This window comes from Diceros bicornis, chromosome 1, assembly GCF_020826845.1.
Source record: "Diceros bicornis minor isolate mBicDic1 chromosome 1, mDicBic1.mat.cur, whole genome shotgun sequence".
Classification (NCBI taxonomy): Eukaryota; Metazoa; Chordata; class Mammalia; order Perissodactyla; family Rhinocerotidae; genus Diceros; species Diceros bicornis.
The window spans coordinates 58,882,172-58,903,056 of record NC_080740.1 but is presented as its reverse complement, the minus strand read 5'-3'; the positions used below and the strand labels follow the sequence as shown (position 1 = coordinate 58,903,056).

General features: G+C 47.7%; 3 protein-coding genes across 7 annotated transcripts; 1 reads left to right on the top strand and 2 right to left on the bottom strand.

The window, feature by feature from the left end:
* Nucleotides 1–6: 6 nt before the first annotated feature.
* On the bottom strand, nt 7–11,950 carry IK (IK cytokine). The gene is made up of 20 exons (XM_058542085.1): nt 11,566–11,950; nt 10,929–10,995; nt 8,922–9,014; nt 8,363–8,422; nt 7,345–7,512; nt 7,060–7,174; nt 6,519–6,589; nt 6,379–6,425; nt 5,344–5,507; nt 3,949–4,057; nt 3,554–3,593; nt 3,179–3,398; nt 2,913–2,931; nt 2,363–2,441; nt 2,017–2,097; nt 1,714–1,771; nt 788–876; nt 482–590; nt 278–312; nt 7–189 (listed from the first exon to the last, which is right to left on the bottom strand). The coding sequence occupies exons 1-20, from the start codon at nt 11,579–11,581 to the stop codon at nt 162–164; spliced, it is 1,668 nt and encodes a 555-aa protein (XP_058398068.1). The 5' UTR covers nt 11,582–11,950; the 3' UTR covers nt 7–161.
* Nucleotides 11,872–13,768, top strand: NDUFA2 (NADH:ubiquinone oxidoreductase subunit A2). The gene is made up of 3 exons (XM_058542145.1): nt 11,872–11,996; nt 12,119–12,225; nt 13,562–13,768. Exons 1-3 carry the CDS (start codon nt 11,896–11,898, stop codon nt 13,651–13,653), a joined length of 300 nt encoding a protein of 99 aa, XP_058398128.1. The 5' UTR covers nt 11,872–11,895; the 3' UTR covers nt 13,654–13,768.
* A 317-nt stretch (nt 13,769–14,085) lies between these two features.
* On the bottom strand, nt 14,086–19,229 carry TMCO6 (transmembrane and coiled-coil domains 6). 5 transcript variants are annotated; one of them, XM_058542098.1, is made up of 12 exons: nt 19,086–19,229; nt 18,839–18,951; nt 17,185–17,300; nt 16,896–17,079; nt 16,515–16,619; nt 16,253–16,338; nt 15,907–16,023; nt 15,585–15,696; nt 15,283–15,469; nt 15,047–15,141; nt 14,485–14,652; nt 14,086–14,228 (listed from the first exon to the last, which is right to left on the bottom strand). In XM_058542098.1, exons 1-12 carry the CDS (start codon nt 19,168–19,170, stop codon nt 14,118–14,120), a joined length of 1,479 nt encoding a protein of 492 aa, XP_058398081.1. In that variant the 5' UTR covers nt 19,171–19,229; the 3' UTR covers nt 14,086–14,117. The 5 variants fall into 5 exon arrangements, 4 of the variants coding, with proteins under 4 accessions (XP_058398081.1, XP_058398113.1, XP_058398090.1 ...); XM_058542130.1 differs by having other exon boundaries at nt 19,090–19,152; XR_009220088.1 differs by having other exon boundaries at nt 14,141–14,228; nt 14,485–14,624.
* Between the last annotated feature and the right edge of the window lie 1,656 nt (nt 19,230–20,885).

Below are 20,885 nucleotides of genomic sequence, written 5' to 3'. Positions count from 1 at the left end.
AACAAGTCAGCAGGTTAACCATTTTAATGGAACCAAATGATTATACAATAAAATTTTATATACATTCACAAAAACACCTTGCAACTTTTTTGGGAATTGTAGAAAGCAAACAGTGGGGAGCACATCTTTGTGGAGATTCTTCTTGGTGTTGGAACTGGAGATTAGTATTTTGGTCTTTTCACTTCAACCCTGCAAGGGAAGGAGAAATGAGTCAGCATAAGATCAATACACTAAGCAACTCCCACCAGTCCCACAGAGGAAGAATAATGCTGCTTACCCATCAGCTTCCATCTTCTTCCTCTTCTCAATGATCTGCAAAAAGAACAGTTACAGTTGATAGTTATGCTGCCAGTCTAAGCTCACCTAAGGCCCAAGGCTGACCTCTCCTACTTCCACGGCTCTCCACGGCCTGTTCTTGGATCTGTGGGCCAGTGTCTCCTCCCAGTTGAAGCCCTCCCACGGGAGCAGCAGTCCCACTTACTGCACTAATCTTTTTCCATTGGCGATCAAGCTCTGCCTTGTCGTTGGTTTCCTTGAAGCGCCTGGTTTTCCGCCCTTCAGACATCTTGATGCCATACTGGAATGCAGCCCTGAGGAAAAAAGGGGCAGTTGGAGTCAGAAGGCAGCAGAGGTTGCATAGCAGTAACAAGATGTTCCCAGATGGCCCTGTGAGCATTCTCTATTTGGGAATGTCTCAGCCAAACTATACCCTCTAACCTGGTGTAGGACAGTCCACCCCATTGCCATCCCTCTCTGCACTCCCTGGCCGTATTTAGTACCAACTCACTTGGGCAAGGCCTCCTTGTTGTTCATATACTCGCTGTATTCCTCCTGGGTATCAAAGTCCCAGCGGCCTAAGGGGCCCTTCTTGTTACCCTGTTGCAGGACAGAATGGGGGATGGGGAAGGAAGAGATGTCGGTGGAAATGGAATTTTAGCCCTTGATTTAAGCCAGGTTCTCCCACAATCCTAGGTTTCATCATTCATAACTCCTACCCAAATAAATAATAATAAATGCTGACTATGTACTTGCCACGTGCCAGGCATTATTCCAAGCACTCAACATATATCTTATTTGAGTCTCTCAAAAACTCTATTAAGAGAGAACTATATTTCTCTCCATTTCCCTGATGGGGCATAAGCAGTAACTGAGGCACAAGCAGTAAAATAAGTTGGCGAGGTCACAAAACTAATAAATGGCAGAGCCAGGGTTAAGCAAGGCTTCAAGATGTAATTAAACCAGGCGTAACCACTGCAGTACAGAGAGAACAAGGAAAGAGTAGATGAAATTTCTTCACCATTAATGGTGTTAGTGATTATTGGGGTTTTTTGTTTTTGTTTTTGTCTTAAGACTTACAGGAAAATTTCAATCCTGGCTAGAATAAAATTCAGTTATTTTCTAAAGATTGCAATTCCTTCTGCCCTTTCTACCTATGCACTAAAGGTCTGCTTACTGCCTAGGATAGAAATCAAAGCCTGGCACTTTGTAGGAAATAAAAAGAAATAGATTTTTGGCCCTATCTCATTTGATTTTGCACAGACACTTTAAAACAGTTACGCTGCCCAGGACCCCACAATGCTGCCGATCCCATTGCCACAGCTGAGGAAAAGTGAGGCCCAGTAAATGAGACACAGAGCTTTTGGAAGTACAGAAGGGAATATGTGCTAAAGAATAACTGCCCAAGAGCCCCCACCCTTGCTTCCAACTCCACACCTGGTCCATTTTGCTATAATCCACCTCCTCGTCACTGTCCACAGCCATGTCATCCATCCTAAAGAGAAGCAACAGTTAATGAGATGGTACAGACTCAGACTCCTGTTTGATCCAGAAATCTACCCAATTAAGAAGCTATATGCCTTAGAACGACCACGCCTCTAGACTTCCCACTCAGAGCCTAACAGACTATTTCATCCAAGTAAGAAGAGCCTGTGGGTCCCAGCAAATCAAATTTCCACCTCACCCTCCCAACTTTTTCTCCAGTCATCCCAGCCTCCCTTCTTTAATAGTCTCACGTACGTGGCTGGGTAGCACTCAGCATAACTGTTGGACATGCCAAAGAAATCTCCCAGTTGCTTCTTGTCCTCTGGCTTCTTCAGCATATGCTATGTTAAAGAAAACAGTTCTACCTATAGGGCCAATGGCTAGAAGCCCCAACATGAAAACTCTAAGGAGAGGGCTGTGAACTTGATTGAATTCTCTGAGAAAAGAAAGTCATAATGACCTTATCTCTTGTCAAAATTCAGGACAAAAGGGAAGGAGGGGGGTGGGGGAGGGCGTTGTGGGGAAGCAGGGAGGCAGGTAAAGTTGGAATGAAAAGAGAACAGTTCTCTAGAACCTGGGAACATATTGAAATAAAGGATATGATTCAGTGCCTTCCCAGCCAGCAGACCCAGCAAACTTTTCATTGATCGACTTGATCAACTCCTTGGCAGACCCAGGTCCTAGGGAGAAAGAGAACTCTACTCAGACTTTGAAACGAGGAACTTACAACCTCTTCCCCACAATACACTTCCAACTTGTGGCTTTCAAGAAAACACTTTTAAAGCAAGAGAACCCTTTTAACTAACAAAATTTTAATCAAATTCCAACTAATAACGAGCTACTCTGTTTGAGATGGGGTAGTGTGCCCAGAATATTGTCTGTGCAACCTGCTTTGTGTCCTCAGAACCCCACAACTAGAGGAATTATATCTAACAGAGCAAATATGCCCTGCTATTGCCCAGGAAGATGGAGAGAACTCCAGACTCATCTTCTGTCTATTCCATAAAGCAAGACATGGATCTTATGAGACTACAGAGCGAGGAAGTCCCCCAATCCCACCCTTGCCAGCTCTGAGCTCTAGGTCAGACTCTCAGCCCAGGTGAAAGCAGGACTGCCAGAGCCAATGCACGATGCCCATGGATACAACTCACCTTTGTCGATGTCCATGGGCTGGAAAGAAAACAGAAACTGAAGTGAGTGTCACCATGAGGGATTCCCAATCATCCCTCCTCCAAGTCTGAATCAATTCCCTACACCCCTCTTGCCCCCATTTCCAGGATGGTTCCTAACCCTGGATTAGTTGATCCAGTTGCTGCTATGGAGCCATGAGGCACCTGTATAATAGAGGGGTCTTATACCTGGCTAGGCAGGCAGAGATGGGCAGCTCTACCACCTGGCACCAGGGGCCATATCTCACCTCATCGTCCACTTTTGGCTTCTCAAAATAGCTGTGCCTCTTCTTTTCCTCCTCTCTCTCTCGGTCCCGCTCCCGTTCTCGATCTCGTTCTCGCTCCCGCTCTCTGTCACGGTCTCTGTCTCTTTCCCGATCACGCTCCCGTTCCCGATATCTCTCCCGCTCCTTGTCGCGAGGTGTCTTGGTTGTGGAAGGCACATAATCCCCAATGTCTTCGAATATACTAGGAAACAGAGATCACTAGCTGCCGAAGTCACACACAATCCCACTTCCCCTGGCCATTTCTCAAGATTGGCACACCAAAGCCTCCCCAAAATACCAAAGAAACACAGAGCCCCTTCCTCCCTCAGACCAAGTGACAGGGGCGAGGATACATACTTCATGTCAGCCTCAGGCGGTTTCTTTTCTTCCAGCTTCCCTAAAATGTAAAGAGAGAAGTGAGGAAAACACTCCTGAGTTAATTCCCACTCAGCCTCACCACACTCTCCAAGGCTCAATGCCCTTTTAAACATCTTGGGTTTAGAAGGTGGGACAACAAAAGCTACACATACTCTCCCTCCTCACACCTCAAAGCTGACGATTGCTTTCTGGGTGGGTCAAGCAGACAGAACATGGATGCAACCATCTCCCTGCCAATGCTCCATTGCTCCCATTTTTCTCTGCTTCCCAGGAGCCTCCCAATATTCTGGAGATAGAAGGCTCCAGGAGACCTTGGTTCCATCCTCAAATGCCCCTCCAGGAGTAAGGATTCCCTTCCTAACCCTCCAGCTTACCTTTATCCTTCTTCTTGAGCTTCTTGTTGCGGGTACCCTGCCTCAGGTAGGACAGGATCTGGGTGAGCTTGCTGATGACAATGTCATTTGTGGTCAGTGTGGTCTGGGCCTAAAAACCCCAAGAAGCAAGGTCTTATCCCACTGAGCAGGAATCTCTTCCTTTTTTTTTTTTTTTTGTGAGGAAGATCAGCCCTGAGCTAACATCCATGCCAATGCTTTTTTTTTGGCTAAAGAAGACTGGCCCTGGGCTAACATCTGTGCCTATCTTTATATGGGATGCCACCACAGCATGGCCTGACAAGCGGTGCCTCAGTGTGCACCCAGGATCCAAACCCGGGCCGCCAGCAGCGGAGCGTGTGCATTTAACCGCTACGCCACAGGGCCAGCCCAGGAATCTCTTCCTTTATTCATTCATTCACTTAACAAACTGAACAATGAGTTAGAATTAACTAGGTGAAGACAGGGAAAGGAGGTGTTGTGGAAGGACGTTCCGGACAGACGAAACAGCATGCATAAAGGCCTGGGTCAAAAGTGAATCGAGCACATTCAAGAAAGCCAGGATGACTGGAGAACAAACAACAGAGTAGCAGGTGAAAAGAGGCTGGAAAGGCCAGAAGTTACAGGGACTCACAGGCCACGATAAAGATTTTGCTTTTTATCTTAATAGTGAAAAATCATTGAAAGCTTCTAAATTATGGTGAGACAAAAATTTGCATTTTGAAATGATCGCTTTGGCCATGTGTAAAAATCATAATGGAAGAGGGGATGGGAGACTGAGGGGGGTGATCGCTAAGGAGTACAGGGTTTCTTTTTCGGGTGATGAACATGTCAATAATAATAAAAAATAAATAAAACATTAGAAGGGAACCAGAGTGGAGTGAGGAACCAATTAGGAGCCTCTTTTAACAGTTCCAGCAAGAGATGATGGCTTAGAGTGGATTGTTATTGGTAGAGATGAAGAAAAGTGACTGGAGGGGCCAGCCCGGTGGCGCAAGCGGTCAAGTACGCACGCTCCACTGTGGCAGCCGGGGGTTCGCCGGTTCAGATCCTGGGCGTGCACCGACACACTGCTTGTGAAGCCATGCTGTGGCGGCATCTCATATAAAGTAGGGGAAGATGGGCACAGATGTTAGCCTAGGGCCAATCTTCCTCAGCAAAAAGAGGAGGATTGGCAGATTAGCTCGAGGCCGATCTTCCTCACAAAAAAAAAAAAGAAAGAAAAATTACAAAAAAAAATAAAACAAAGAAAAGTGACTGGATTCAATTGAGATTTAAGAGGTAAAAAGTAGATAGCACTTGGTGATGGGTTAAACGTGGCAGAGCAGGCCCAGGGCAGAATCGGGATTCCCAGGTTTGAGGCTCATATGACAGGCTCTCCGGACTCGGGTCACTCACCTCCATGGTGGGACAATCAGCTTTGCTGCGGATAAGCGTGGTGGGGATGTCTGTGTCAGCATACTCATCATCCAGGTCTACCACATAGGCCATGCGGCCTGGCAGAAACAGCTCATTCCGCTCATATGCTTTGCTCTTGAAGAGCATGCGGTACACATTGCGGCCTACGCAGAGAAAGAGCAGCAAGTAGCCAATGAGAACCTTTTACAATAACAGCTGCCATTTACTAAGTGCTTACTCTGTGCCGGCCACCATGCCAAGTGCTATGCATGCTTTGCTTCACTCAGTCTTCACAACAGCCCTGTGAGGTGGGTGTTATTATCTCCTTCTAACTGAGAAGAATACTAAGGCTGAGAGTTTAGTGATTTACCTAAAGTCATATAGCTCCCAAGTGGCAGAACAAAGAATGCGACTCAGACACTCTAACTCCAAACCCTGAGCTCCTATCCACTCTTCTACATTGCCTTCTCCAGGCCACCGTGTGCCCAGCACTGTATTAGGCCCTGGGAGGAAGAAGGATGAGTTTGAAGATAATATTGATGATGATGGAAGAAACAGCTCTACTACATGCTCAATATGATAGGCACGTTGCGGATATTATTTCTGTTCGTCCCAATAATCCCATGAGGTGAACATTAACTCCATTTTTGCAGATGGACAAACAAGCACTGAGAAGCGAAGTCACTTCCCTAAAATCACACGCCTACTGTGGTTGCATTACCAGGATTCAAACGTAGGTCTCTCTGATTGCAAATTCTGAGCTTTTAATCACCAACCATGCTACTTCCCCTAATGCATAAGCACCAATCTGAAAGAGTTTCCAGGCTGACTGAGGAGACATTAATAATATGTATGAAATAACTAAGTCCACATCTGAGTTCTATCAGAATATTTTATGGAAACTAGCTGGGTTGGGGGCAAAAAAAGAGAGGAACGTAGGTTGAGGGAAAGGGGAAGCATATCCTGCCCAGAGCATTAAATTCCCTACAATTCATCCAGAACGCAGAGCCACTAGTATAGAAACTCTGTACTCACCCAAACGTGTTTTAAATTCAATTTTATTTTCAGGATCCTCATCTTTCCTAGAAAGACAAAAAAAAAATATTTTTGCTAAATGTGTTCCTACTTTAGGACCCACCTTTCTAAACACTCAAGCTCTCTGTATGTTTACTTACTTGGTTTCCTTCTGGGGCTTTTCCATCAGTTCTTCCTCCTCTTTCTCTTTGCTGGCAATCTCAGCTCGTACCTAACAGGCAAGCAAGTAGGGTTTAGACATTTATTCGTGTTACATATATTTACTGAACACCACCATACCACACTCTGGCAGGAAACAAAAACTCAATACTAAACAAGACAATATCGTCCTTGCTCTAGTGGAGCTTGTAGCAGGAGAGACAGACAAATTAAACAAACAACAAAGTGTGATAACTGCTATGATAAGTGAAATAGAAGAGCTATGCGAGGGTGCAGGAAGTGGGAGGTGAGGAGTTGGGGGACTTAACCGTACCTGGGTGATCAGGGAAGGTTTCCCCAAGAAAATAAAATTGAGGCTGAGACTTGAAGGATGAGTAGCAATTAGTCCTACAGAGGGGCCACTGTTAGCCCTTGTAGATAGTCTGAAGTAGTTCAACAGCAGTCTCCCTCTTCACCTCGAAAGGCTCATACAAGAACATTCAGCACTCTAGTATTACTCTCTACCCAGCCACCAAGGCTCACCTTTTGAAGCAGAGCAAAATCCAAGCCTTTCACCAAATGGGTATGTTCCATGTCACCACCCAAGAACTTGGACTCCTGGATCAACTGTCTTCTCTTCTCTGCAGCTGATTTGTCCCTGTATATTAAAAGAGGCCACATTAGAACAGTCCTTTGCGGCTGACAAGGGCCTCTTGAAACAGTTTGGCGTGGGCTCCAGAGTAGAGAAAGTGTGAGGAAGAATTCATATTGCAATTGTATGACTCTAGGATGCTGAGGGAACCATGCCCTGGCCCCCTGGGTACTCACGCCTCAGCAGTGGGGCCCACAGCCCTGTAGTTAGCTGTGGTGCTGATCAGCTCCGTTTCCTCATAATCTTTGTTCACACCATCTCGCCGTTCCTTGGCACGATCCCGGTACTTCTCTGCTAGTTCTCTCTCTCTCTCAATTTCTTGTTGGCGAAGCTTGGCATAATAACTGTGAGGAGAGAAAGGTAAATGTGTAAGGCTCACCAACTGCTATCCCAAGGTCAGCAGAACTGTTCCCGCCTGTTGCCCTATACCTTCATCCAACTCTCTATGGTGAAAGCTCATCTATGTCCTGACAGGACTGCTGGCTACCTCTTGACAGTCCTCATCTTGCAGCTCACAGATATACTGTTCCAATGCCACCTCAGGACACTCCATCTGTCACTTCAGAATTCTTTAACGTGACCCAACTCTACATCCTTGAGTCTCTACAGGTATGAGACTTTTCCATACAGCAACTAGGAAGTCATCTGAATTTTTATCATCTTCCAAATTTCAACCAAAAATAAATCATTCCTTTCCAGTCCTCCCCCAGAACAGAGGAAAAGCAAAGTACCAGGTCCAGAAAGTTTAGTATCTCATAAATAATAATGATGATGATGACGACGACGATGACGATAAAAATAATAATGGCAGCCAAGATTTACTGGGTGGTGTCTATACGCTAGGCACCAGTGCTAGGTGTTTACATGCACTATCACAGTTGATCCTCATGAAAACCTGATAAAAGTTACCATCACTATCTTGATTCTACCCATGACAATACTGAGGATTAGAGAGGTTAAGCAAAATGCTCAAGGTTATCCAGCTAGAAACTGGTAAAGATGAGATTAAAACACCATAGGCTGACTCCAAAGTCTTAAATTGCCACTCTACATATCACTTCTCTCCACTGTGAAAGCAGAAAACCTCAGGACAATAAAGGAAAACCTCCATCTCTAGCCTGATAACCAGCCCCTCCTCCTTTCTGCAAAACACTATCCACCTTAAAACCTAACACTCCTCCATCCTTCCTTCACCTTTTCTTTTTTCTCCTTCGTGCAGCTGGGTCTTCATCCTCATTGTACTCCCTTGGCATCCTAGAAGAGAAAGAAATTCACCGAAAGAAAAATATTGCCACAGCCCCAGAAACCCTAAGAAGTGGCCTGGAGGACTGAAGAAAGGCCTAGAATACTGACCAAAGTAACAGTTTCAAGCAGGCAGAGATTCATGTCAATATCTGTAGGTGAGTGGTTCTCAAGCTTTACAAAGCATCACAACCACCTCAAAGAATATTAAAATTATATATTCAAAAATATATGCCCCAGAATCTGAGTCTGTGGGGCTGAATGGGCCCAGAAATCTGCCCAAGTAAGCACCAGCAGCAACTCTAGTATAAAGTGGTCCATGGAACATACTCTGAGAAAAAGTTGAGATCCTAGAGCATCCCAATCTTCCCTGGAGCTTCAATCTCCAGAGGGAGAGAATCAGAACATAGGCTTCAAAAAAGAACTAGTCTTCCACTTCCTAAGACATCTAGTTCAGTAAATTTTCCATAGGAAGAAGATGGGAGACAGGCTGGATCACCCCAAAACTTACTCATGGTGACGTGACTTAGAGGGCGGTGCAGAGGTAGGTGCAGCCCTTGGGGTCATGAGAAGTTTCCTGAAGTCTTCATTGGTGAGTTTTGATCTAGAAGGCAAAGATTTAAAAAGTGAGTCCCCAATAAGAATTGGAAAAGGAATAAGTAAAAAACATGGTTAGGGGCTGGCCCGGTGGCGGCATAGTGGTTGGGTTCGCCCACTCTGCTTCAGCAGCCTGGGGTTCGTGGGTTCAGATCCCGGGTGCGGACCTATGCACCGCTTATCAAGCCATGCTGTGGCAGGTGTCCCACATACAAAAATAAAGGAAGATTGGCACAGATATTAGCTCAGGGACAATTTTCCTCAGGCAAAAAGAGGAAGATTGGCAACAGATGTTAGCTCAGGGCCTATCTTCCTCACAAAAAAACAAAACAAAACAAAACAAAACATGGTTAACTTGACTGGAAATAGGGGAAATACAAATTATAACAAAGACATGCCTCAGAGTGTTAACTATTAAAAAGCTTGCTTGGTTTATGCACCAGAATGTTAACTATTAAAAAGTTTGATAAATCAAGTGTGAGTGGGAATTTGGGAAGTGGATACTCTCATATACTGCTGATGGGAATGCAAATCAGTATAGCCAATTTGGAGGGCAGTCTGGCAGTATCTATTAAAATTTAAGTGTGTGTATATCCTATGACCCAACAACTTCATTCATCTATATTTAGCCTGGCCAATTACTGGCATATATGTATAAGAAGACCTATAAAAAAATAAATAAATAAAATAAAATAAAAATTTTAAAAAAAGGCCTATAAAGAAGGTTCAATTACAGCTTTGAAAAAAAAACTTGGAAACAACTTAAATGTCCATTAACTGGAGACTAACTAAATAAACTGTGACACTGTTTTGCAAATGGGGGGCAGATAGCACTAATAGTACAAGAGATAATTTTAACTGGTACAGTGACAAGGACTCACTCCTTGACCAAACTTTAGTCAGGCTCCTTTGAGACCTCTCTGACTAGGCCTCTTCGTTGGCCTGCTGAGCCCAGTTTTAGCAAAGAATCCTGCTAAGTCTCCCCAAAGAAGGCTTTATTCATGACTACTGTTATAAAAGTCAAGACTATAGAAACAGGGGAGAGGGACTGAAACTCAACTCTGAATACAACAGGGACAACTGGGGATTTATAGGAAATTACTATATTACATATTATATACATTATTATATAATTACTATATTACTATACACTGTATTACAAGAGGAACTTGGTTAGGCATCAACAGTGGGGTGGAAGACAAACTTGATTAGATATCAAAGTTGATGGGAAGAGGAGCTTGATTGGCTCTCCTTGATTGATTGAGGGGATTCTCCATAAACTGGCTGAGCAGGATTCTTTGCTAAAACTGGGCTCAGCAGGACTAGCCAAAAATAGACCTCAGGGAAGCCTGACTAAAATTTGGTTAAGGAGGGAGTCCTTGTCACTATCATGAAAATAATCTCCAAGATATTGAGTGGGGGGGAAAGCATGTGGCAAAATGATATATATACAACATAACACTATTTAATTTTAATATTTTAACTCACAAAGCAATGATATATTTTCCTCAGATATGCATGTATGCATATAAATGCATTAAAAAGAGTAGGAAGAAAACATACACATAAAAAAAGGTAATGGTAGTTTCCTCTAAGAAAGGGACTGAAACTGGGGATGTTATCAAAAAGAACTTTACTCTTATTTCTGATGTTTTAATTTTCTACAAGAAGTATTAATTCCTATATAATATATAATTAGACATCAACTTTAAAAACTAGCACCCTCTCTGCCAGAATTTCCCCTCTAATACTCTTATGCAGTTGGCCTGATCCAGTTAAAGTTCACCGAGATAAAGGGGCAAGTAGTACAATTTTTTTTAACCATCCTTGCTCACAAGATACTCCGAATTCTTTCACCATCACCACCACCACTCTACTCACTGCCCAGCTCATACCCATGCTCCGACATCGAAACACTCACTGGTGGAAGGAGTGAGGATCGTCCACATCGTGGCCATCTGGGGCCAAAGGGTTGGAGAACGGCTCGCCTAAGAAAAAGAATTGACACTAATTTAATCAATCTCTTTTGTGTCGGGTCCTGTGCAAAAGTTGGGGATACAGTGGTGAACAATACAGATGTGTTTTCCTGTCAATCTAGTTCACAATCTAGTGAGGAAGAAAGGCACGAACAGCGACAGTGAGAATACACCGTAATAAGTGCTTAAGTGGGAAACTACAAGGGGCTGTGGGAGCCCAGAGGAGAGGGCCCCTAAAGTCGCGCTGGAGGATCAGCAAAGACTTCCTGAAGATGATATCTAACGTACTACGTGGAAGATAAATTGGCGCGACCCAAGATTAAGTGATTTGGGAGGAGTGGCTAATTCACAGATAAAACCCACCCGTCGTCACTTGGGGCGAGGACGAGACTTAGGGACAGAGTCTGGAGCTGCCCGGCCTCACTCGGGGCCCAACGGCTTCGCCAGGCTCCCAGCGTCACACTCCTGGCCCCTCGCCACCCGCACACACACACACAACCCAGGTTAAGCTTTGAGGCCAAAATAACGCGCCAAGTGTCCCGATCCCCTTAGGGAAGAAAGGACAGATGACCCGACCCTTACTATCTCGCTCTGGCATTTCGTCCGCGGTGTTTCAACGTCGGCAAGGACTGAGGCTACAACAACAACACAAGAGCGACAGACTCTTCCCCACAAAGCACCACAGGAACCAACCCACAGTGCCTTGCGTGGCGCAGCCTTTCCGCCCCCGCCCGCTCGCGGAGCACTTGGAGGAAGACTCGACCGGTGCCCTCCAATGCTTGTGTGGCATTGGCTAAACTTTACTCCGCCCCCTTACGTCACCAGCCTATCGCGGAGACCGGAGGGTCGGCGATTGGTCCGACTGGAGAAGTTGGCCGGAAGGCCTGGGGCGGGGTTTGGGTTCTAGCGGAGATGGCTGCGGCCGCGGCGAGTAGAGTGCTCCAGGCCAAGCTGGGCCTTCGTGAGATTCGCATCCACTTATGCCAGCGCTCACCCGGCAGCCAGGGCGTCAGGTGAGGCGCGGCGTGGTGAGGCGGGCGGGCTTCGGGGCGCCGGGGTCACGACCTCGACCTCCCAGGTGTTTGGGGAGGCCCGCGCCCACACAGCACGCGCGGCGCTCTCTCCGGCCCCGCAGGGACTTCATCGAGAAACGCTATGTGGAGCTCAAGAAGGCGAACCCCGACCTGCCCATCCTAATCCGCGAGTGCTCAGATGTGCAACCCAAGCTCTGGGCCCGCTACGGTGAGCGCCGGACGCTGGGAGTCTGGGACCCCGGTGGGAGGAACGAGAGTTCGAGAAGAGGAAGAGCCGCCCAAGGTCACGCAAAAACCTGTAGGGAGACCGGAACTAGGACTTCGGCCTTGCTGTTGACGTTGCTGGGGATAAGGAAATTTACATTCGTAGAGTTAGAGGAGGCTTCGTTTCCCGGGTAACATCTGTGTGGAGGCGGGCCGGAGCCTGCGTAGGGACCAGGAGCTGTTTTGTAATTCAAATTAGTCTTCACAGAGGGGAGAAGAGAATTCTCGTCGATGTAGGTCCTTGCAAATTACATGTGGGCAGTGACGGTCCGGGTAGAGTGTGAGAATCTCAATAATAACCTAAAATAATGCCTGTTAGAGCACTTAATGCTAGGCCCTGTGCTGAGTGCTCTCCTGCCTAAGTCTCACTTAATCTTAATTGTATGAGAGAGTGGATTCTTTTTTTCTCATTGTAGAAATTAAAAAGCTGAATCAAAAATTTTATGGAACATACCTAAGATTATGTAGCTAGGATACGATAGTGTTGAGCCTTTACATTTGTTCCCCCTTTCTAGAATGCACTTCGGCCAGATTTACGTTGCTGGCTCTTTATTATTGAGGTTATTATTCAGCTCTGAGCTTATATATCACTTGCCTGACCAGTTATGTAATGTTGCCCTCGGCCTTTTTTATATATTACCCTATTTATATTTACTGCAATCTGAAAACTACCATCATATTGCCTGTCACACAAATACTATACTTACTGAATAGTGGTATTTCAATCATGGTTTTTAACTACACCCTGCCCTAGGAATGTCTGGGGGAAGTGGGGAGTCAAACCTAAGATGGATTGGTTCTAACAGTGGACATCTGCAGTAATGCAATGTCCTAAAAATTGTTTAGAAGAGGAAAAAAGGTTCTCCTTCCAAAAGCCAGTAGACTAGAGGAGGAGATGGACTCAAGTAACTTCAGTGTATTATATTAGGCAGACTGTGGGAGCCATAGAATGGGCATCCAGCAAGGCTAGGCCTATGCAATGCACTGCTCACAATGGTTAATAATAAATGCCTACCATGCCCCTTAAAACTTCCCGGAAGCACCTTCCTTACCATTGTGGCCACCCAGAATCAGTCAAAATTCTAGTTGGACCTGGACTTCCTAGCTGTGTTGGAAAGCAACTAGATAAATTCTAGGCATACCAAATCTACCTTGGTCATATCTCTTTACTACCCTTCCTATCCTAACAAGACTGTAAGTTGAAAACAAATACCTGTTGTTATACTTTGGTAGCCCCTACAGTGCAGAGTGGATACTTAATCACTTCCATCTTTCCTCAGCATTTGGCCAAGAGAAGAATGTCTCTTTGAACAACTTCAGTGCTGATCAGGTAACCAGAGCCCTGGAGAATGTGCTAAGTAGCAAAGCCTGAAGTCTGCATTGAGGATTAAGAGCAAGAACCCCACAGCCTGGGCTCTGCTGGACTGAGTACAATGTGAAAAATTGTGTTCTCCTGTTCTTGATAAAGCTTGTGCTGTAAGATGCTATCTCAGGATGTTCTTTTCCTCATTCCATCCTCTACCCCTTATTGCACAATCACTGAGGCAAAAGCAGTTTAATATAAAAATAAAACTTTATTCTGTCCCATCAAAAGCCACTAGCTGCCAAAGCAACAAGAAAAAAAGGAGATTCCAGGGCCTCAGAATAAGTAGGCCACAGCAAGTTCCCTCTGGTCCTCCTGCCTGGACCTTGCTGGGTGAAAGAAGAGCTGAGGTCCAAAGGTCTTGGCATAGGCTTAGGTGTGGGAGCAGAGAACATGAGACCTCATTGTGGGTCTAAATCCCCAAAAGGGGCTCCAAGGGCAAGGAGTGGAGTAAGTGACATCGAGAAGCCAGGTCACCCATGAAGAGCTATCTGCTGGAGAGCATGCACACGATCCTGGAGCTGTGTCTCCTCATGTCTTTCCAGGGCCTGCAGCCCTGATTGCTGCAGAAAGGCCTGGGCAGCCTGATAGCAGGGAAGAAAAGGATTCAATACCTGGGGCCCTGTGCTCTTTTTAACATTCAATTCCCACAGCCTGAAGGGTTAGCCCACATTTTCTTGGAAGAGAGTGCATTCCCAACAAGATGGAGGTTCTGACTTGAAGCCCACCTAGGCTAGCCAGGACCAGAGAAGTGAGTATAGTTAGGACAGGAAGGAAAGGGGCCATAGTGAGACCAGAGGCTTCAGAACAGGAGACTAGGGACCAGGGCCCGAAACCCACCTCTGGCTGATAGAGAAACAGCAGTTGAAGCAGCTCCAAACTCTGGCCTACTACTTCAGTGTCAGAGAACGCCAGTGTGTCCAGCAAGGAGGGGAGCAGGGGCCCTGGCCACAGATGCTGGCAGTAAGCAGGACCCTTCTCTGCAATGTTGCACAGAACTGTAAGCACCTGCAGACAGATACGAATACACAGTCCCCAAAAAGGATGAAAGCCAAAGATTGTAATGATAGCTAAAATAGAGTGCTGACCACGTGCCCCAGGCACTATGCCAAGCAATTTTATATGCATATTCTGTAATCCCTACAGCTGCCCTCAAGTAGGATTATTATTCCCAACTATAAATGAGGAAACTGAAACTTAAGGTGGTTAGTTTATTTGCCCAGGGTTAGTACCTAGTAAACCACAGTCTAGGGACTCAAACCTAGACTGGTCTGCCCCTGAAGCTACCCATACCACACCACCTGCCAGCTCTCAGCTAAGGGCACTTCTGAGGGCTCAGGCCTGCTCCCACTGTTTACACTTTGGCTACTAGATCTTGGACTCAGGTGACCCCAATACTTACCAATATGCTCACCACATTAGATACTGGCAACAACTGTAAGAGGGGCTGAATCAGATCCAGGGAGAGCAAGGAGGTACAGAAACTAGGACTGTTTGCTAGAAGGGAAAATGTCAGGTGAAGTCCCTCTAACTGAGGCCTGAAACCACCCCCTCCCAATCCTACCCACCTCAGCCCAGGCCACAAGGAAGCGTTCCCAGTATGTAAAGGTCCAGGCATAGGCAGATTATGGTGCATACCAGTGAGGTTGTTAAGGAGCCAGAGGCCCTCAGGAAGCAGGCTGGGCTGTTTCCAGAGGAAGAACTCCAGAAGGATAAATAAGGCTGCCACAACACGCTCATCTCTGAGCTGCATTTGCCCTCCCACAGCCTCCACCGCTGCCTCTGTTAGCAAGTTGCTTAGACATCGGAGCACAGGGCATGCCAGCTGCAAAGACAAGTTGGGGGTCAGGTGTAAGGAGGAAGGGGGCTACCTGCTCAATGGAGGAGAAGCAGAGTAGGAAGAAAGGTCGCCCAGATCTTGACCTGGCTTCTTCACCTACCAGCTCCAGTCCTGCATCCTCAGTTCTCTGGACAGCCCCAGCTAAGTCCAACAGCAGCAGCCCCAGGGTGGACAGAGCCCCATGGGTGATGAGCAGGTCATTGTTGACCTGGCTGGGCAACAGGAAGCAAGTAGTCACCACTCAGTCAATCCCACCTTTAAGTTGGCAAACAGCCTAGGTCTGTGGGTTTCCTGAGCTCCCAGAAAAGACCATGGAAGGAAGAAAACTCACAACAATTCCAGAAACCGAAGTTCAAAAACCTGAGTGTCATGAGGGAGCCCCAGGGGAGGTCTGTGGCACTTTCCCTGTTGGCCTATATTACCTGCAGGTGATGTAGTGAAGGCACCAGGCAAACTCCATAGCAACCCCAAGGTTCAGCTTTGGGCCAGGTTGCAACAGTCGCAGCATGTGCTGTGGTAGAGTGGAGGCCAGGACAGAGCTGCCGGCAGAAACAGAGCTGTAAGAACCACAGAAGGCAAGATGCCTGATGCTCTTCCCAAACCCTAAGAGCAGGTGGGAAAGGGTCCAAACCCAAAGCCCTTTCCAGCCAGTCACACGGAGTTAAAACGTGCAACAGCTTGGGAAACCAGGTTCCATCAGGCATCCAGGGGCTACACTACCAAGTGGGTCACCCCTGCCTGCATGTCTGGAGGCATAATTTCACTTACGGGATGATCTTCTCTGGAGCTTCCTTAGCCTGCAGAAGCTGGGACAAGGCATATCCAAGGGCTTCTAGCACAGTCAGATGGGGGGACTGGAAGTAGACAGGGTAGAGATCTGACTCTGGAAGCTGCGCCATAAAATTTCCTGAGCCTTTCAACCCCTCAGCCCAGGGCAGAGGCTGGAGCTGTCCAGCCAAAGCAGGTGGGGCATGTGGAAAGAAGTGAAGGGAGGGTTACCCGGAGAGCGAGAAAGGAGGTGGAGACTCACCTGGATGCAGGCAGCCAAGGCAGGAACAATGCCCTGTGGCAGGAGCTGCCTTCTCACAGCCTCACTCTCCACGATCAGGTTACCCAGTGTATACAGACAGAGCTCCTGAGAGCAGGACAACAAAAGCACTGGGCTTGGCCTTCTGGGGCCAGGGTGGGGGTGGGGGTGGGGGTAAGGGTGGGGGTGGGAGTGGGGAGGATGGAGCAGCCCTGTCCTTGAGGCTCTGGGCACAAGGGAGTGGGAGATGATGAGTGTATGTATGGCTGTGGGCATCAGGGGAAACAGGTTTTCTTCTTCTCCCTACCTGCCAGCTCAAACTGGACCCAAAAGCACAAGCTTTAAATCCAAGCCAAGAACAAGATAAGAAGGGACAGGGCTTACTATAAAGTCTGAGCTGTGACCGGAGAGGTAGGTGAGAAGGTAGGAAGTGGCTGGCAGGCAGGCCTCAGCCACCGCAGACTGCTCAGAATGAGAGAGCTCATGAAGGCACCGAGCCGCCTCAAGCTGCAGGAGAGCCTGGTTGCTGGTCAGGAGGCCGACCAGAGTCCGCATGCTTCCCTCCAGCCTACGTGAGTGAGCACCAGAGCCCTGCTCAGCCTGTGGCCCATCCTTTCCACACTCCTGTCCATCCTCAGAGCCCCAGCCACCCACTCACACCACCCACACTGACCAGATGAAGGTCTGCTGCGTCTCAGGGTGCTGCAAGCCTCGACGAAGGCTGACCAGAGCCCTCTCTCTCTCCTTTTCCTCTGTCCCCCGCTGGGCTAACCGCAGGAACTGCTGGATCTGGACCCCAGGGCACGGAGAGGAGAGATGGCAACACACAGTTGCCAAAAAGCAAGTCATAAGTCCTGCTCTGCCCACTTCACCTATGAGCCCTCCCATATCACACCATCCCTAGAACTTGTCACTCACACTATGGCTAATCAGCACCAACCTTGCAGTAGAGTGGACAAGTGGGAATCAGAACTGGGTTTAATACCAACCCTGCCACTTACTCTACAAGGGACCTAAACCTCAGTTTCTCACCTGAAAAATGGAAATAACATCTACCCCGCCTTCTTACAGAGTTGTTTCAAGGATAACCTCTCAGCATAACCCACCCCTCCAGCTATTCTCCCCATGCAACCTGCACTCCAACAACACCTAGCATAACATGACTTGTGTTGTAATGCTGCCAAGCTTTTGTACTATCTATTTCTTCTGCCTGGCATACCCTCCCCAGGTCCTCCACTTCCTTCAGAGCTCTACTCCTGTCACTGCCTCTGGGAAGTCAGCTCTTTCTGGCTTCCTCTGGCAGACTTAGAGCTTTCTATTGTGCTTCATGTTTCCTCTATGACAGGTGGTAGCACATCCGTCTCCTTCACTGGGCTGTGAACACTTCAAAGAAAGGGACTATTTTTTCATCTCTTCGTACCTCAGTACCCAGCACAGTGTTCTGGCATAACGTAAGCACACATGAATAAATGGTATAACCTAGGCGTCCTCTGTAAACGGTATATGTAAACATAGAAAATATAAGTACAGGGAATGCCCAATGCTTGCTGAATGAATAAACGAGCTAAAACCAATTATTTCATTCACTTATTCAATAAATTTTGAGCATCTACTATATGCCAAATGTTGTACAGGCATCTGAGTTTTCAGTGATGACAAATAAGATAGGGTCTAGGTTCCCATGATTTAAAGTCTAGTTGAAGAAACGATAATAAACAAGCAAACAATTAGTATCATTAATATTCTGCAAACAGGCTATCAAGACAGCATACCAAAAGGGACCCACATTAGATACAGAAAATCCAAAGGCCTTGAAGACAGGAAAGAGCTTGATATATTGTTCCAAGAACTGAAAAGGTGACAGTTTGGCTGAGATGAGCAAGCTTAGATAAAGTTGGAGGTAGGAAATGGTTAAACCATGCCGGACTTTATAGGTCACAGCAAGGATTTTGGTCTCTGTGTGTTATTAAGACACATCTGACTGACGTATGGAGAATAAATTTGAGAACGGCAAGCAGAGATGCAGATGACCTGTTAGGAGGCTGCTGTAAGTATCCAGAGAAGAGGGTGGTGGCAGCTGCGATGGCGAGGCAGGTAAAGACTCCAGAGCTCTTTAAGAGGTAAAATACGGATAGGACTTGATGATGTATTGATATGAGGATGAGGGGCGGAGTCGCCGAGGATGATGCCTCGTTTCTGGCTTGGCCCACTGGATGGATGGAGGTGTTGAACCGACCGCGTTCAGGTCTGGGGGCGGACCTCGGGTACCGGAGGAAGGAATCTGGCGCCAGCCGGCGTGGACCTCACCGCGCACCCTGCCCCCTCACCTCGGCTTCCCCGAGGATCATGGCCACACATCCCTCTTCGGCTTCCCCCGGGGCGTCGTCTCTCAGCAGCCTCTTGCTGATCAGCTGCTGCTCCCTCCGTGCCTTCCGCAGTACTGGGGGCCAAGGAGCCGACTGAGCGTGAGAGGGGCGCCCAGGACCCAGAACCCCGACTCCGATCCGAGGGCCTCATCACCCTATCTCTTCCCGCCATACCCTCATCCTCCCGTGCTCCTTCGCCCGCCCGCACCTGCCTCCCGCTCCCGCCGGCGGCGCCGTAGCTCCTCCAGGCCACAGCCCGCCGGCATGAGGCTGCCCCGCCGTCGGCTCCACATGGTGGAGCTGGAAGTCAGGAACGCGACCCCCGGGCGTGGAAGACCACACGGAGCGCGCAGCCGCAGCGCAGGGCGGAAGGGGAAGCGAGTAGGCGGGGCACGTCGAGAGGGGGTGGCGGGGCGGGGCGACGGGCGCAGCTAGGGGCTGGGGCGGGGCGAGGAGCAGGCGAAGGGAGCGTGGGGCGGACCGGGGAAGAGTAGAGACGAAGGGAGGGTTGAGTGGCGCTGGGCGAAGCCTAGAGGCGGGATGAGACCTGGGTGGAGAAGCAAGCGAAGGAGCGTCCCCCGCTCGGGCACTAATTGGTTTCTTTCTTGCCCAGTTCCAGCCAAGAAGGTGACTCAATCCCGACCCCTGCCGCCCAGGCCAGTAGCATCACCTTCCACTCAGCAAACGCAACCTCCCCACCCCTAACACCTCCTGGACAAACATTCAAAACTACACGGAGCATGGGGCTGGCCCCGTGGCTTAGTGGTTAAGTTCGCGCGCTCCGCTTTGGTGGCCCGAGGTTCGCAGGCCCAGAACCCTTGGCGCGGACTTATGCACCATTTATCAAGCCATACTGTGGCAGGCGTCCCACATAGAAAGTAGAGGAAGATGGGTAGGGATGTTAGCCCAGGGCCAATCTTCCTCAGCAAAAAGACCAGGATCGCAAGGGATGTTAATTAGGTCAGGGCTAATGTTCCTCACCAAAAAAAAAAAGAAAGGAAAAAAAAAAAAAACCTACCCCGAACTCTAAGAAGACACAGGATGCCTTTTCACCAGTAACGGCTCACACTAACGAGCGCTGGCTAAACACTGGACGTGCATTACCTTACTGACTGTTTGCCATGACCATTATCCCCATTTTATGGGTGAGAAAAATGAGACAAATATAGTAATTATTTCACTGTTCTCCATAAAAGTGAGTTGCATTATTTTTAGGATAAATTAATTCTTTCACCAAACTTTGAGCGCCACTAATCTACTAGTTACTAAGGAAACACTGGTGAGTTAAAAACCATGTTCTTCACCCTCAAAATCCGAATTGTGGCCTATTAAGCCCTACATGGTCTAATCCCTGCATACCTCTCCAGCCGCGACTGGAAAGGTGCCCCTCCATACTCATCTCTCCTGCGATCTTCTCTTTGCTACCTAAACAAGCCCGGCTCTTTTCCTCCTCCTGGCTTTTGCACAGGCCGTTACTCTGCCTAGAGCCCTGTCTCTGTCTGTCCCTCCACCCAACCAGCACCCTTTCCTTAATAAACACCATCCTCAAGATCTCAACTCCAGTGTCCCCTTCTCAGAACTACTGGACCAGTGTCCCTTTTATAAGAGCGTATAGCACCATATACTTCGCCTTCAAAACCCTTGTCACAGCTGTCATTATAGTGTAAGTGTTTGATGTTGTCTCCCCCCAAATCCCCTTCACAGCTCCAAGAGAGTAGAGTCCTGGTAGAGCTTAAGAATTTTTACTGGAGGGCCAGCCCCATGGCTTGGCGGTTGAGTGCACGCGCTCCGCTGCTGGCAGCCCGGGGTTCGGACCCTGGACTCGCAGCGATGCACCGCTTCTCTGGCCATGCTGAGACCGCGTCCCACGTGCAGCAACTGGAAGGATGTGCAACTATGATATACAACTATCCACTGGGGCTTTGGGGGAAAAAAATAAATAAAATTATTTAAAAAAAAAAGAATTTTTACTGGAGTCCTCTAATTTTTAGAAAGCTATTACGCAGGC